Source organism: Plecotus auritus (genome assembly GCF_963455305.1).
Source record: "Plecotus auritus genome assembly, chromosome: X".
NCBI classification, from domain to species: Eukaryota; Metazoa; Chordata; class Mammalia; order Chiroptera; family Vespertilionidae; genus Plecotus; species Plecotus auritus.
In genome coordinates this window covers 134,230,430-134,248,184 of record NC_137784.1, presented here as the reverse complement: position 1 = coordinate 134,248,184, position 17,755 = coordinate 134,230,430, and the positions used below count along the sequence as shown (strand labels likewise).

Here is a 17,755-nt window from a genome sequence, read left to right as displayed (position 1 = left end):
AATAATAATAAATAAGAAGGAAAACAGTAAATATTTGGGGAAATTTTTACACTAAATTTGTCCCTAAATCAATATTTTATTTATTAAAATGTAAAATTCAGCAAAATAAAACAGAAGAAAAAAACTAATGAACAAAACAAAATCCCAATAAACAATATGAACATTTCATAGTTACTTATGGTATCTGAATCAGGTGCTGTGTCAGATGTTAACAGAACAGCTAAGCTTAAAACAATAAAATAATTCCTAAAAGAAAAAAGTAAATCAATAAAAATTGATTCAACAAAGTATGAAATAACATTAAAATATTAATGTCATTGAGCATGAGGAATGAATTTCACATCTAGTACTGCTTCAAATGAAAGTTCATACAACTTTTTTGGGGGAAAGCAATTTTCAGATATATGTTAATTCATGTGAGGGCTTATTTAGTTCTGGTTAACCCTTATTCCTGGGATATCACCTTTGGAGTTCCAACCAAATTAGTGAAGGGTGTTTATCAGAGCTCTTGACTCCAATTTCTGCATTCTTAGTTTCAATGGGAATTCATAAGCTCTTCTGAGCTTCTAAGCCTTTCAGTGATCCCCTCCTGAATAGGTAAACTTCCGCAGGAGAGAAAACATCCAACACATTTACTGTTTATCTCTTGGACCTGTTCTCCTTCATATCCTGGCTGAGTAATTATTTCCTATCTTCTTGGTTTTCAGATGCCTTTGAGAAGATTTATTTTTAACTGTTTTATCCAGCTTTTATTATTTCTTTAATGAGAAAGCTGTTTTGAATTCCTTAGTCTCCTATCACTAAAATCCAAACCCCTATATCTATAATAATAAAAGTATAATATGCAAACCGACCGAACAGCATAATGACCATCCAGACAACATTCCGGACGACCACGCTATGACACACACTGGTGCCAGGCCAGCCAAGGCGGGTGCCATGCTGTTGGCCCGGGGGCCTTGTCATCACCCCACGATCGCCCCACAGAGGGAGGCCCAGGCCAACCTCTGTGGGGCGATGGACTGGGGGGGCTCCATGATGGCCCCAAAGAGGGAGGAGGCCCGTGATCGATCGCCCCACAGAGGGAGGCCCAGGCCATCGGCCAGCGACCCTGTGGTGGGTGTGTGGGCTGGCCAGAGATCACCCCACAGAGGGAGGCCCAGGCCAGCCAAGCGATTGCACCCCACACCTGTCATCTGCAGAGGGAGGCAACCGGTGGCGGGCAGCGCTGCACAGATGGCAAGCAGTGGCAGCAGCACGGGTGGGTCCAGCTGTTGGCAGCCAGAGGAAGGAAAGCCCAATAGGCCCTAATCACCAGCCATGCCTAGGGACCCTACCCAAGGGGTTCCAGATTGTGAGAGGGTGCAGGCCAGGCTAAGCGACACCCCCACCCCCTGTACATGAATTTCATTCACTGAGCCTCTAGTTTTATTATAAAATACATGTGTTCAACTATTTGCAATAGCTCTAAACTGGAAACCACCTAAATGTTTGTCAACAGTAGACTGGGTATTTTGTAGTGTATTCATACAATGGCATATCATATAGAAGCAAGAATGAGAAAATTACAAGTACATGCAACAACATGAGTGACTCTCACAAATACATTTTTTAAAAAGAAGACAACAAACAGGCACACATTTTTGTCTTTCCAATTTATTTAAAGTTCAAAAATAAACTAATCTATTGGCTGAACATTTAAAATAGCAGTTATTTTTGCAAGAGCATTTTCCAAATAGACAGTAATAATTCGCATTCTGTCAGCAATTGATGAAAGCACACCTTTATTGTAGAGACATTTTTAAGTGACGTATATGGCAAGAGGGCTTTATATAGAGCAGCAAAATGTGTTGAATTGTGACATTATTTGGCATTGCAGCCTAGCATCTAATTACACTTCTGGTAATTGCGTCCCCCATTTCCCTTTTGTGAACAACCTAAGTCTCACCTTGCAGAGCACTGAAATACTATTAGAATGATTATTTTATGACTAGGCACCCAAACTAATCAGAGCCAAATAGGTACGATGATATTTTGCACAAGCTCCTGGATATAAGATAGATGATCTTTTTCACTGGACATGAGTGAACCTAGAAGACATGAGAATCAAACTGCTCTGTTCACCTTACCATCATCTGGAGACTGAGGAAGAAAGCAGCATTGAGAAGACATCAAATTCACGCTAAGAAAAAGAGGGAGACTGTTACACTAGTGACATGTTTTGTACCTGTAGGTAGTCAGAGCCATTGACTTCCCAATATATATCCCTTCTACAAGGTTACTCTAAGTTAATCATGGCAATATCATGGCCCCCTGTAAGTGATTGGTTTAGTATTTGTCATAGGATATGATCTGAACAATGAAACATAACAATCTATTGGCTGGGAGACTTCTGACCAAAAAAAATTTTTTTTTTCACTCTTCAGAGAGACAGGAAATTATGTTTTCTTTTCTTTTTTAGGATAATGCTATGCGTGCACATGATCCTTGGCATCTCTATAACCAGCCTGTGGGCAAAACCAGCACAAGGAAGATAGCAGAAGAGGGAATCGGAATAGTATGAGCCTTTTGATTATTTCATTTAGCTGCTGATCATATCATCCCTGGAGTCTTACTTTTGATTCCAATTTATGAGATAAGAAATTTTGTTACAGTTAAGGCAACTTGAGTTTGGGTTTTCTATTACTTGTAATGCAATCTAAAATGGCAAAGTGTCTGTTTAGTAAATGTATGTGTATCTGTGCTTAATACATAAGATTACATATATAAAAATAGGAAGTTTTATGTAGGGTTGGGATAAGTAAATTTGAAGATAGAGATGAAATTAAAAATTGGGAAAATATTAACATCTAACTTAACTATTTGTTGAGTGACTTAATGGAATTTAATGACATAAATTCTAATGCATACAATGTAAATATGCAAATTAGCAATTTATATACATATCAGATAATCAAATTTTTAAAAATAATCCAAAATCTGTATTTCCAGAAAAGCAAAACATTTGAAAAAATTGATTTTTTTAAAAAGTTATTTTTAGTGAACTTGACTTTTAACTTTTGCTTTGTTAGGACAAAAGTTTTAACTAGCTGCTAGATATTCATAAATCATTGACATTTTGTCCTTTCACCACTTGACATAATAACTGATGGGTTGAATAATTAAATATATATCATTTTCACTTTAATTTTCAAAGCCCAAGTCACACACAAGGGTCTGGGAGACAAACTATAAATGCAATCAATGCCAGCCAATAGGTACACACAGGCCACTTCTCATGATATGACTTCAGGAATGAGCAATGGCTTAAACGTCCTCCAATCACAGCCATCTATTTGCCATGGTTTTGTAGCACTAATCTTGCATTCATTTTGTTTATCTTCCATGAACTCAGTGTCACTGTTGTTCTTGTGATTATCCATGAAAACCTAAAGAGAGCAATTAAATTCTGAGGAATAAGATTTTATCAGATATAGTTGAGCTTTGGAGGGCCACAAACCATTGTAATAGCTAAGATTTTTTTTTTTTTTACCTCCCACACAAGGATCAATTTTCTCCCCCTTGTGGGCAATATCATGCTAGTTGAGAGTACATGATCTAGGGCTTGCAGAGTAAAGCAAGAAGATTGGATGTTATATCAACTGTAATAGAATCGCTTTGTGGAGTTTTAAGCAGGAGGGTAATATAATCTTATTTATATTTTTAAAAGAGTGCTACTACTATTATGTGGAGAATTCAAAGGGCAAAGAGAGCTTAATTCCCAATACCCGATGTAATCATACTTAAGACCTTATTTTATTTTCTAAGTCTTTTAGTTTTTGAGAAAACACCCTTCTCTCTCCATGCTATGAAAGCATCAGGTCATGTGCTCACTGCTTTTATTTTCCGTTCTCTAGGGATTTTACTCATAATCTTTAAAGCTCAGCCATACATTAAAAAGGAGATCTGTGATATTTTATCTGAGATTTTTTTAAAAGTATATTTTATTGATTTTTTTTTTTTTTTTACAGAGAGGAAGGGAGAGGGACAGAGAGCCAGAAACATCGATGAGAGAGAAACATCAATCAGCTGCCTCCTGCACACTCCCCACTGGGCATGCGCCCGAAACCAAGGTACACACCCCTGATCAGAATCGAACCTGGGACCCTCGAGTGCGCAGGCTGACGCTCCATCCACTGAGCCAAACCGGTCAGGGCTTATCTGAGATTTTAACGTGATTTTAGTGAGAGTGTTCCTCTATGCACATTTTAGTCTTTTCTAAGCCAGCGGGTGAATTAGCCACTTCTGTGGTCAACCAGTGGTATAGTTCCCTCCCTACATGATGGAGACAAGATTATAGGGCAGTCAGAGGAGTCTTGCTCACACTTTGTGAGGGCCCTCCTTCAATATCTGCTGTTGCTTCTTCAATGAGTGAGCTAGGAAGTTCATGGTTTATCTCAGCAGCCTCTTGAATTGATTTTCAAAAGCCACGCTGAAAATATTAATCCCTTAAACTATAACCCATTGCAAATTATGCTCAGGTATGTTGAACAGATATTAACTGCACAAAGTTAAAAAGTGGTGGGTGAAATGGGTGAAGGGAGTCAAAATGTACAAACTTCCAGTTATAAGATAAATAAGTCATGGGGATATAATGTACAGCATGGTGACTATAGTTAGTAATACTGCAATACATATTTGAAAGTTTCTAAAAGAGTAGATCTTTAAAGTTCTCATCACAAGGAAAAAAATTGGACCTATGTATGGTGATGGATTTTAACTGGACTTATTATGGGAATTATTTCACAATATATACAAGTCATTATGTTGTACACATGAAACGAATATAATATCGTACGTCCATTTATGTACCTTAATAAAAATTATTTTAAAAAGATATTTCACTTTGTTTCTTTTACCAAGTACTATGTGTAGTGGTTGTCAAGTAGGACCCTCATTCCCTTGCCTTCATTCCTACCAATTATTTCTTTAATTGGTTTGAGAGGAGTTAAATATGTGCGACACCTTCTGAGGTGTCTCTTGAATTTATCTCTCTTAAGCAGAAGATGCAATCTAATTTATTCTCAGAGAGTAGGACTTGGGGGCCAGGGACATCCGCCCCTCTCTGGGAGGCCTGCAGTTATCTAGCTCTGCCTGTGACTGTGTGAAGTGTGAGGAAGTCCTCCGGGTCTCATAGCAAAGGATGTCCTCCCAATTGCGCTTTTCTGAATACAAAGGAGATATTTGGAACTCCATTTTTGTGATTATTGTGCCTGTCTCTCAGATGGTTACAAAACTTGCAAAGAGAAAAGAGGTTTTATTTATTAGTCTTCTGAAACCTCAATTGAACTTTATGTTGAGCTGTGGCACACTTTCAATCTGGAAGAGAAGGTATATCCGTTGCAACTATGGCAAGACCTAGCGCCACTTCCCTACGGAAAAACCAACCAACAGACAAACAAACAAACAAACAAACAGGACAATGGTTTCTATCTCTAAGAAAGGAAAGGAAATTTTTGGCATTCCAAAGTTGCCCTTTGCAATTGTCTCCAATAATGACCTTGAGGAAAGAGTTGGGAGACTCTGACCATATTCCTTTAACAGTAATGCATGCACAAACCAAGACTGATTGACTGTGTAATCCCACCACTAATAACTAATCATTAATCTCATATTCACTCCATTTTAACTCAATTATACTTAGAAAGGAAAATATGACTTGACCCTGGGAATGGAAAATGGGTTGTGATCTGGAAAATGCATTTTGAAAAATTCCACATGAGTATAGGCATCTGTCCTTTACCCAGACACAGTGTAAGTTCATGGCCTGTCTGAATTCTGCCTCCTTTGAACACCCAATAATTTTAAATTCTGTACTAACTGTTTTATCCATGACAGGTACTGTTTGGGATACCTGCTCCCTATTGCAATGATAGCACCCTTTAATTCTGACCTGGTTTGAATAGAAAGGTAGGGAACATTCCAAGGGGGTGAACATTACAGTAACAATTTACACAGTTGGGGTTTTTTTTGGTCAGTTTTTCACGCTCTGGTATGTCACTTCATCAGCATTATACACCCAAACAAAAGCAATAAGAATCCAAATCCTTCAGCTTTTATCTGGGGGAGGTTGTGTGGTTCAAGGATATCAGAAAATGTACAGTTGTCATTGACACCTGCTGTATTTCTCTTCCACCAGATATCTTGTCTAAGGTCAAATTATGGAGCTATGCTTCAAAATACAGCCAGAATCCAGGCAATTCTTACGACACCCACTGTCACCAGACTGGTTTAAACCACCGTTATCTGTTACCTAGAATATTGGATAATCCCAAATTGACCTCCCCTTTTCTATCCTTTCACCTCACACAGGCTACTTTCCAGAGTTTCCAGGGTGAACCTGATAAAATATGAGACAAATCACATCATACCTCTGCTAAAAAGAATCAAATAGCTCCCCATCACACTCAGGGTAAGAGCCAAATTCATTCTAGCACTTCCAAGGCTCTAAGCTATCTGCTTCCCAGATCCCCAGCACTTGTTTTCACTTTTGGTTCTGTTTAGTTGGCATTTATCTGAACTCACTTCTTGACATTCACTACTTCAGTCACACCAGCTCCAGCCATGCTGGTATCCTCAGTGTCTCTAGAACATGGCAGACCACATGTGCCTTGGGAGCTCAGCACTTGCTATCCCTCTACCTGTAAGGCTCCTTCCCCAGACATGCACAGGGCCAGTCCTCTTGCTGCCTTTAGGTCTTTACTCAAAAGCCACGTTCTCAGTGAGGCTCTCCCTGGCCTTCCTATCTAATCAATGTCAGACTCCTGTCTGGAATTTTCATTACCCATTCCTCCTTATTTTCCTCAACATTTACCACTTTGAAAATACTTTCGATTTATTTATTGTATCTTGGCTAATGTCTGGCACGTTAAAATGAAAGTTCCATGAGGGTAAGATTATTTTATTTGTTTCTTTTTTTTTTCTTTTTTTTTTTTTTAAATATATTTTATTGATATTTTTACAGAGAGGAAGGGAGAGAGATAGAGAGCTAGAAACATCGATGAGAGAGAAACATCGATCAGCTGCCTCCTGCACACCTCCCACCGGGGATGTGCCCGCAACCAAAGTACATGCCCTTGACCGGAATCGAACGCGGGACCCTTCAGTCCGCAGGCCGACGCTCTATCCACTGAGCCAAACCGGTTTCGGCTATTTGTTTCTTTTTTCAATACCTCATCATAAGTGCCTGTGCCTAGAAGTCAGCCTGGTGGAGAGCTACCTGTAGTTACCATTGGTGCAGCGAAGCTAAAACAAACAAAAAATGGGGTCAAACTAAGGCAAAAGGGAGCTAGTCAGTTTTCCCTGGGTCTTGCCTCAAAGCTACATGCACTAATGCCTCCAGGGGACAACTGGGCATTTTATTCGCTAGAGTGAAGCAGGCCAGCTGGGGGCTTGGCCAACTTGAGAGCATCTGAGTCTATAATGGGCTGAGCCCTTTCTCAGTCCCAGCTGCTGTATCCTTATTGGAATGTGGACCATAATCCTCAGTTTACTAATTTTTTTTAGGTGAGCCAGAAATAAGAATTTTTAAAATATGAAACCTCCCAAATGTCCAGGTAGTTAGTTAAACATAGAAAACAAAAACAGGAAGATCAAAATGAAAAATGACTGCCCACTGAAATTGACTCATGGGTATCCTACAGGTGATTGTAGGACTAAATTGTGTGACATATGAAAGAAAATTAGCCCCGCTATGGCGAGGTGGGTTTGCCTTGTGTCATTCTTGAAGGAAACAGTTCAAGTCATGTTGGGTGTAGTATGAATAGGTATTACTACTTTTTCAACTCTTGACACTCCCTACCTCCCCGTCTCCCTATTTGTCAGGGAGTTAGCGGAAGTTGGGCAAAGGGTTGTATCCTTTAGCCTCCTCCTTTCAGGACAAGGATATATTTTGGTGAAGGGTGGAGTGAGTGAACCAGAGAGAGGGTTTTGAGGGGAACATCAATAGCAGTACTAGGAAAAGGGAATGAGGAGAGGAAGAGAAGGGCCCATGTGTCAGGACACCCTATCTCGGAGGGACTTTATTGGAGTTACTGCAGCCTCACACCAACAACCACTACACTGCTATGTGGCAATACAGAGCCAAAGGAGTGAGTTACACCAAGCCACAGATCCCAGCCTGACTTCCCCATGCCATTTATCTCACCTGGAAACACTCCCAATCACTGCTCCCCAAGTGCCTGGGGTGGGCAAAACTGGCCAGGAGTTCCCTGAGAGCCAGCCGACCTGTTGGGATATAGCCAACAGATGGGGCTTCTGGGGACAGCAAACCTCAGTTTGGTGCAGCACTGGCGGGAGCCAACTGTGAGAGGCATGGACTGAAGCCAACTATGGGAAGTATGGACTGTCATGCTCATGCCCTGGAGAGAAACAGTAGGCGCAATCCTCTGATGTCCCTCCTCCGAAGGGAAGCAAGGTTCAGTCCGGCCAGAGAAAGAACAATGAGGGGACTGATGCTGCTGGGTTCTGCAAGGTTCCATTTTTGTGGATAAAATACTTTCCAAGTGCAACATGGCACAGCTCTTAAGATCTGAGAGCCCACTGACCCAGTCCCACAGGAATTGTTTACACAGTGTAGGGTAAAGGAACCAAGACCTTCAGGTCCAAGATTTGCTGCACCTGGGTCCTCTGAGCAATGAGGCCTCCCACAGCCACGTGCTTAATGCACAATGTGAGTGTGTTTAGGCTGAGGGTCCGGGGTCCTGCTTTGCAGTTGTGGCATGAAGTCCCTGAAATGAACCTTTTAGGTATAATCCTGGCTCCTGCTTAACCCTTGAGTCATTCCTGTCAAAATACCCTTCTAGGGAACCTCCAAGCCACCTGGTTTCTCTCCTTTGCCACATCCTTTGTGCCCAGAGCCAGGGACAGCAATGTGGACCTGTCAGAAGTGCAAGTTTTTCCTGGGCCTCCCCTCTCTCCTGGGCCCCACTCCCCACACCTCTTTTTCTGTAGGCTCACTCCCTGGGTCAGTCTTTCTTCTTAGAATTCCTCCTTCTGCAGTATCCCTGGCCCTTTGGTCCTCACATGCCTAGGTCCCACCTTAGAGTGAGTATCCTTTAGCCTCTCCCCAAATCCCTGCCAACTCTGTCTTTCTCCCCTTGCTCTGGACCTCTTGTGAGATTCTTTGTGCCCTGTCTACTCAAGTTATTCAGTCTGTTTTCCTCTAAGCCCCAAGATCTCCCTCTCCCTCTGTTATTCTCATCTCCTCCCAGTTGGGTGCCTCCCCCTCCTAAGACATCCCTCCCCCCAGGAAGCCCCTCCATTTCTGGCCCCTTCCCACTTCTTCCTAAGCAGCAACCTCCCCTGTGCCCTCCCCCCACAGCCCATCTCTAGTTCCTTCTCCTCCCTCCTTCCTAGAGCAGGCCAGCTAAGTCCTATTCCATTTTTAGATGACTGATGATGATGCTAGCTGAACTTTATTCACAGCCTGAATTTACAGCTGTCCCTTCCTTTCATGCCCCATCCACCAAACACACCCAGTCTCTTCAACATGATAAAGTCCTTCCACACAGCATGTCATGTCCACACACATTTGTATTTTTCAGAACAAACAACAGTTATGCTGGCAACGATGCTAAATCAACGGGACCCTTAAACTCCAACACACTGAAAAACAACATTATTTTGCATATCCACAACCTATACATTTGTTTTCACAAATGTGGCAAATTCTACACTAGCAGTTAGAACTTTTTCACCAAATCATAGACATAGATATGGAAATCATCATCAAACTTGATGAAGTACACAGAGGGTTTGGCTTCCACTTGGTGAATGACCATGCCGATCCGTTTGGAGCCATCTTCTTTGGTATATTCCACATGTTTGCCTATCAGGCCATCTACAACCCCTGGCTCCCTCTCCGCTGGCGGAGGCTCACTGGGCTCTGGCATGATACGGAGGTCTCCTTCCTTATAGTCATCCAGAAGCTGGTACATGTACAACACGGGATCTTTCTCATAGGTAATATAAAACCACGCTTTCATGATCGGCGCTTGGGCTAACACCATCCCTCTCCATTCATCCTTAGAACCATGCTCGCCCTCAAACATATGCTCCACAGCTTTGCCGATGATGGTGTTGGCAAGGTTTGCATCAGTGACTTGAGATGACGCCACCCTGTCTGAAAGAACCTTAAGAGACAAAACTCTCTCATCTCTGTGAAGTTCCAGTCCATAGACACAGTCAATGCCATCGTATTTCACCAGGTAAAGAGAGGGGTTTATAGGCACCTGATCCAGAACGGTTCCTTTCCACTGGGTGATGGGCTCATCGCCTTCCTTCCATCCGTGGGAAATCCTGCAGCCCACGATGTTCCTGCGGGGCTGGGACGAAGGTCGCCCCCTCTGTTTCTTTGGGAAGCTTCTTTTCTTCATGGTGTTTGCAGACCCAGCGGCCCGTCCGGCTGGTGCCCTGGCTTGCTGCCCTTCGGCTTCCTGTGCGCCGGGGGTCTTCATGCCTGCAGCCAGCGCGAGCAGGGAAGATAAGAGGAGAGAATGTAGGGAGACAGTCAGTATGCCCTAAGGTGACGTTCGGCAGACAGCGGCATCTCTTTGTACCCTGCGCTGCAACTACATTTCCCCTGCGAGCCTGTAGCCAGCGCTGAAGTCCTGGCTGCGTGCCTGCAAGAGCTCTCTGTCCAGGGCTCCTTCAGGCTGCGCGAAGGGCAGCGGCGGCGGCGGCGGCGGCGGTGCTGGCTGGGGTTAGGAACTCCGCAGCAGGGGGCAGGCTGCTTCCGAGTTCCGAGCCCCTGCCTGCACCGCCCGCCCCTGGCGTCCACTCTAAATCCCCTGCAAGGCGCCTCTCCCTCCCCAGCGTTGACCCGCGGGCGCTCGCTGTCCTGCAGCCCGAGCACCCCAGCCTCGCTGCGAGTCAGCCTCCGCCCCCTGCCCCCCTCGCCCCCCTCGCCCCCCATCTCCTGCAGGAGTGCACCCCGCTCTCTTTCCAACCTGGTACCCACCAATAGCCTTGCCTGCCTGGCGTCCACCTCCGGGGAGCGGGCCTCACGTGCCCAAATCGGACACCGCGCTCCTGCCTTCGCGGGGAGCCCGCGTGGAAGGAGAATTAGCGGGCGGCGAGCCGCGAGCTTGCAAGAGCTGCTTGGAGCGGATCGGTGCGCCAGGAGCGCGTCCAGGGGGGCGGCGGGGCGGGCTAAGAGGATGGCGGCTGCGTCTCCAGCGCTGTGCTTGCGGACCCTCAGCCTCAGGTCGGCGGCAGAGGCCCCTCTGCCACATTGGGATCCCACCGCCGCTACCGCTTCAGCAGTCTCCTCCCCCTTTCCTCATGAGAATATCCTCTTAGTTTTTGGTCAGTAAAGAGGCCTCCCTGTCCTGCTATTCACTGCACAGGCAGCCTTTCTTGCCTAGGAAAAAAGCCTAGACTTCTCCCCAGTTCCAAAATTCGTACCTGTGTGACCTGTTGGCGCTCCTTTCTTCTTTCCCTCCCCACCTCCACCCTCCCAGGCTCTCTAGCTCCACCCCTCAATTCCCTGCTAGAGTGGTTTTCCATTCTTAACACATTCCTCACATTCTTGCATGCACACATATTCACACAGAAATACCTTACCTTACTCGAAACTTATATGGCTACAGAAATCCTTTATATGCATGCACAAATATATGTACGTGCATACATATGTACATTTCCTCTAGATATTTGCAGATATGCATATTAGGAAACACATAATCCCAATTATATACCTCTACCCAATCACAACACACAGACATAATTCTTTGTATACACATACACAGAAATCCCCATAATAAGAGTTTCCTGAAAGCAATGGTAGGCTTCTTTTAGATTTGGAGACCTAATTTTGGAAAAATAAGGCTTAAGCTTAGAGAGTTATTCTTGAATGTAATTGCAATGTATAACAAACCAAATCTAGTTTTGCAAAAAGTGGCATCCATTTTGAATCTTTTTAATATCCTTTTTTGTTATTTATAATTTTTTGTCCATAGGACCCCATAATCCTGTAAAACAAGCATGTCAAACTCAAAGGCTAACACGGGCCAAATAAACAAGGTTGAAGTGTATGTGGGCCGCAAAAAAAACAAAAGCTTCAATTTTCGTAGAAACGTAGGTTTATTTCGATAGAGACATGCTGAATACAAAGGGCTCAAATGAGTCATCGTTCACATAAAATAATAGAACAGTTTAATAAAATTAATATTTTTTTCTTGAACATTAACTTACCGACACTGAATAACTGCACAAATTAATAAGCATAACACAAATAAACCTATTTTTCTTGTTCTCCGAAAGCGAAATATTTCCTGTTGCACACACCACACAAGTCAGTCCAAGACTAATGATGTGGCAACGGGCTGCTAAAATATTCGCTGCTAGTATTAGTGGAGACAAATGGTGCACCTGCACGTAAGGCACGTAAGGAAAATGAATGCAACACGATTATAGTAATGTCATTAGCAAACGTTGTAGTTCATTATTAATAATTATGTATAACAGGATATGGTAAAAATTAAGTTAAGAAATTTTTATTAAAACGTTTCTTACATATCGTTATATTGGCTGGGCTGCAGAAATATTCGTTGTGGGTCTCATGCAGCCCCCGAGCCGTGAGTTTGACATGCTTGCTGTAAAATATCAATATTATTATGGTGCTATATCAGGAAGGACATTATGAGTTACATGCAAGTTGAAAACCATCTCAAACTGATTTAAAATAAAAGGAATTTATTGGCTACTTATTTGAAAAATCTGTTAGATTAGACTTAGTCCATGTGCTCAGGGTGTGGGCTGACTCTGTCCCCTCCAAATTCAAATGTTAAAGTCCTAGCTTCCAGCATCTCAGAATGTGAAACTATTTGGAGATGGGGACTTTAAAGAGGTAATTAAGGTAAAATGGGGTCTCATATGTTGGCTTTAATATAATATTAGTGGTGTCCTTATGAGAAGAGATTAGAGCTCAGATACACATAGGAGAACGAGCATGTGAGTAGTGAGGAAGAAGATAGTATATAAAAGTCAAGGGGAGAGGCCTCAGAAAAAAATCAACCCTGGAGACACCTTGATCTTGGACACCTAGCTTCCAAAACTGTGACAAGATAAATTTGTGTTGTTTACGCCACTGAGTCTGTCATGCTTTTTTATGGCAGCCTTAATGAATGAATACACTCAGTGATGCCACCAAAAACCAAGTTGGGTTCTGTCTTCTATTTTCTCTCATGTCAGTTTTATCCTGAAGTTTATGTTACGATATGGTTGTTGACAACTTTGGGAGATATGCTTCCTTATTCATGTACAGTAACAGAGAGCAGCTTTTTACAGCAACTTTTTAAAATTCCATTTTACCTTCTATATTATATTAATTACAACAACTTTTGATCAAAATTGTGCTTTACTTTGATTGGGACCAACATAGCTCATTTGCCTGCCCTTGTAATATGGACAAAGATAACACTATGCCCACTTGTCTTAAATCCAGATTATGTACGTATTTCATAACAGTCACATTAGTAAAATGGAACCATTTGACTAATTGGCTTATGCTAATCAAGCACCATCACTGAAGTAGGAGGTGGAGTCAATCTCACCAAAATGACATAGGTACTAAACAATCAAGGAAGACCAAAGTGGATATGGTGAGGTAATCAACAACATCTGCAGCAATTCCAGACTTTTATTTTGAAAGGCAATCTAAAGTTTTTGTTTGCTTGTTTTGTTTTTAATTTTATTTTTTAATATATCTTTATTGATTTCAAAGAGGAAGGAAGAGGGAGAGAGAGATAGAAACATCAATGATGAAAGAGAATCATTGATTGGCTGCCTCCTGCCCACCCCCCACTGGGGATTGAGCCTGCAACCCGGGCATGTGCCCTTGACCGGAATCAAACCTGGGACCCTGCAGTCCGCAGGCCAACTCTCTATCCACCCAGCCAAACCGGCTAGGGCTAAACGTTTTTATTCTTCTTCTAAAATTTGTGTTTTTCTTAATACTGTTCCTAGATATGCCACTGCCAATTAATTGTAGATTTTTTCATATTTCTTTGACTAGGTGAACAATTTACCCACTTTCAAAAATTTTATTTCTAAATTCTTTCAAGTTGTTAGTATAGTTACAACATTCTTTATGAAATTGCCAGTCTTTGGGGTTCATTTATGAAAATTGATCCAGCCCCTTTTACAGTTATCCTTTTATAGTCATGATTTTGAATTGTCTGACCCCATAAGGGTCATCAGTAGGGATAGATTGGCACATTAGATGTTCCACGGCATCAAAGTTTGTATTTAACTTAGAAACCAATGCAAATATCCTCTCTTGAAACACAGCTTTCTGACCTCCTTTTGTGGAGGGTCACTATCTTCAAAGGGGATATCTACACTAATAAAAGAGAAAGATGCAAATTGACTGTACCTTCACAAAGCCCACCAGCCAATCAGGAGTGAGTATGCAAATTAACTCAACAAAGATGGAGGATTAATTTGCATATGCAGGTGCCGAGCGCCCCAGCCACTGTGGGTCTCTGGGCAGTGTGGGAAGGCGGAAAGGCGGTGCCAGCAGCCAGGGGAAGGAAGGCCCATTCTTGCATGAATCTTCGTGCATCGGGCCTCTAGTATATATATAAAAGGCTAATATGCAAAGTGTCCCCCTGGGAGTTCAACTGGGAGACCAGGAGTTCAATCGCTCGCTATGATGTGTGCTGACCACCAAGGGGGGTTGTGGAACAAAGGAAGGCCCTGGCTGGCAGCTGGCAGCCAGGGAAGGGAGACCCCGGCAGGCAGCTGGAAGGCCCCGATCGGCCCTGATCACCGGCCAGACCTAGGGACCCTACCCATGCACAGATTTCGTGCACCAGGCCTCTAGTCTGGAATAGCTAGCTAGTCCTAACATATGTACCTTTCTGGGAATTAAAGTGATGCAGGAAGAATTTTATAACAGGCCCATTTGATAATAGTCCCAAAGTCCTTTAAGAAAGACTTTGATGTTGCTTTAGAAAGTATTTTTCCCAGTACCATAACATCTAAAAACCATGCAGTGTGTAGGCATGGCCCTTTAAATACTGACCACTGAGGGACTATCGCTCCCAACTGTTTTCACTCACCCTATGCTGTGACTTTTCCAAACTGCAAAGTTTTTAAGGTTAGATATATTTATCATATGCTATCTTATCTTTTGTCTTGGCCTTAGGCATCATTTTCTCAACCATAGCCCCACATCCTGCCATTTATGGCCTTTGAGATCCCATTGCCCACAAGTTTCAGGCTTCCTATCTTCCTTTAAAACAGTTATTATACCTCAGATTCACCCAGAAATCTTTATAATCTACAGCGCTGTCATCATTTTCCACATGTTAACTAGACCATATATCTATTAATAAATTCCAGGTAAGTTCAATAAGCTGAGCATGTATAATGGCATTACATGTTGCTGTGAAACAAACTCAATCTGGGAAAATACAAGAACTATATACCACATCTAAGGTTTTTGGTCATTGGGCTGGCACTCTACTTCTTTTTTTTTTTTTTAAATATATTTTATTGATTTTTTACAGAGAGGAAGGAAGAGGGATAGATAGTCAGAAACATCGATGAGAGAGAAACATCGATCAGCTGCCTCCTGCACACCTCCCACTGGGGATGTGCCCGCAACCAAGTCACATGCCCTCGACCGGAATCGAACCCGGGACCCTTCAGTCCGCAGGCTGACGCTCTATCCACTGAGCCAAACCGGTTTTGGCTGGCACTCTACTTCTAAAGCAAAAGTTTTTATGGGACAGTTACAGTGATCATTAAGAAAGGGGAGAGATTATTGATGTGCAGAACTCTCTTTCATTGCCTTGTCATACCACATTGAGTTCATCAATTTCCTTGGTTTGCTGCACTGGGTAATAAGGGAAACTCCTCATGATGACTGACACCTGGGGGAGCTGTCATCCTAGCTGACTTGAGCTAGAATTACTGGTCTGAATGTGATAATTGTGCACCCCGCCCAGTAGTCCCATTGGAAGAATGTATAGCCAGTCCATGTGTGCTTGTGGACTTTTTAACCATATGTTTAGTTCCTAACAAGGCTATCTCTCACCATGAAGCTGTGATAGAAAAGAATATCCAAGACAGCATCAAAGTCCTTTTTATTTAGTATACATGTAGCAGACACTACATAGATGTCTACTACCCCAGCATTTTGTTGGAGTCAGTGACTCAATGTCTAGTAATCACAGAGCCATATGTAGGTGGGGCACCAGTCTGCATTCCCACCAACAGTGCACTAGGGTTCCCTTTTCTCCACATCCTCGCCAGCACTTGTTGATTGTTGATTTGTTGATGGTAGCCATTCTGACAGGTGTAAAGTGATATCTCATTGTGGTTTTAATTTGCATCTCTCTGATGATTAGTGACTTTGAGGATTTTTCATGTCTATTGACTATCTGTATGTCCTCTTTGGAGAAGTGTCTATTCAGGTCCTTTGCCCATTTTCTAATTGCATTGTTTGTCTTCCTGGTGTTGAGTTGTATAAGTTCTTTATATACAGTATTTTAGAAATTAACCCCTTATCATATGTATCATTGGCAAATATGTTCTCCCATATGGTGAGATCCCTTTTCATTTTGTTGATGGTTTCTTTTGCTGTGCAGAAGCTTTTTAGTTTGATGTAGTCCCATTTGTTTATTTTTCCCTTTATTTCCCTTGCCTTAGGAGATGTATCGTTAAAATTTTGCTATGAAAGATGTCTGAGATTTTACTGCCTATGATTTCTTCTAGGATTTTTATGATTTGGGGACTTACATTTAAGTCTTTTATCCATTTTGAGTTTATTCTTGTTTATGGTGTAAGTTGATGGTGTAGTTTCATTGTTTTGCATGTACCTGTCCAGTTTTCCCAACACTATTTACTGAAGAGGCTATCTTTTCTCCATTGCATGTTCTTGCTTCTTTTGTCAAATATTAATTGACCATAGTGGCATGGGTTGATTTCTGGGCTCTCTGTTCTGTTCTGTTGATGCCTGTTCTTATGCCAGTACCAGGCTGTTTTTATTACAATGACTTTGTAGTGTAGGTTGATATCAACCAGTTTAATCCTTCCAACTTCGTTCTTCTTTCTTAAGATTGCTGAGGCTATTTGGGGTCTATTGTGGTTCCATGTAAATTTTTGGGATATTTCTTCTACATCTGTGATATATGCCATTGGTATTTTAATAAAAATTTTGTTGAATCTATAGATTACTTTGGGTAGTATGGATATTTTAATGGTGTTAATTCTTCTAATTCATGAATATAGTACATGCTTTCACTTGTGTCTTCCTCAATTTCTTTGTTCAGTGGCCTATAGTTTTCTGAGTACAGCTCTCTTACCACCTTGGTTATATTTATTGCTAGGTACATTATTATTTTTTGTTGCAATATTAAATAGGACTGTTTTCTTAGTTTCTCTTTCTGATAGTTCATTATTGGTGTACAAAAATGCCACTGACTTCTCAATATTAATTTTGCATCCTGCTACTTTGCCTAGTTTATTTATTAGGTCTAGTGGTTTTTTTTGATGGAGTCTTTAGGGTTTTCTATATACAATATCATGTCATCTGTGAATAATGACAGTTTTACTTCTTCTTTTCTTTTTTTTTTTTTTTAAATATATTTTATTGATATTTTACAGAGAGGAAGGGAGAGGGATAGAGAGTTAGAAACATCGATGAGAGAGAAACATCGATCAGCTGCCTCCTGCACACCTCCCACTGGGGATGTGCCCGCAACCA

The 17,755-nt window shown here is 42.0% G+C and overlaps 1 protein-coding gene across 2 annotated transcripts; it reads right to left on the bottom strand.

Moving 5' to 3' along the window:
* Positions 1-9,557: 9,557 nt before the first annotated feature.
* On the bottom strand, positions 9,558-11,479 carry LOC308239386 (spindlin-2B). 2 transcript variants are annotated; one of them, XM_080652215.1, is made up of 2 exons: positions 11,446-11,479; positions 9,558-10,498 (listed from the first exon to the last, which is right to left on the bottom strand). In XM_080652215.1, exon 2 carries the CDS (start codon positions 10,494-10,496, stop codon positions 9,723-9,725), a length of 774 nt encoding a protein of 257 aa, XP_080508341.1. In that variant the 5' UTR covers positions 10,497-10,498; positions 11,446-11,479; the 3' UTR covers positions 9,558-9,722. The 2 variants fall into 2 exon arrangements, with proteins under 2 accessions (XP_080508341.1, XP_080508340.1); XM_080652214.1 differs by lacking the exon at positions 11,446-11,479 and adding an exon at positions 11,000-11,137 and having other exon boundaries at positions 9,606-10,498.
* Between the last annotated feature and the right edge of the window lie 6,276 nt (positions 11,480-17,755).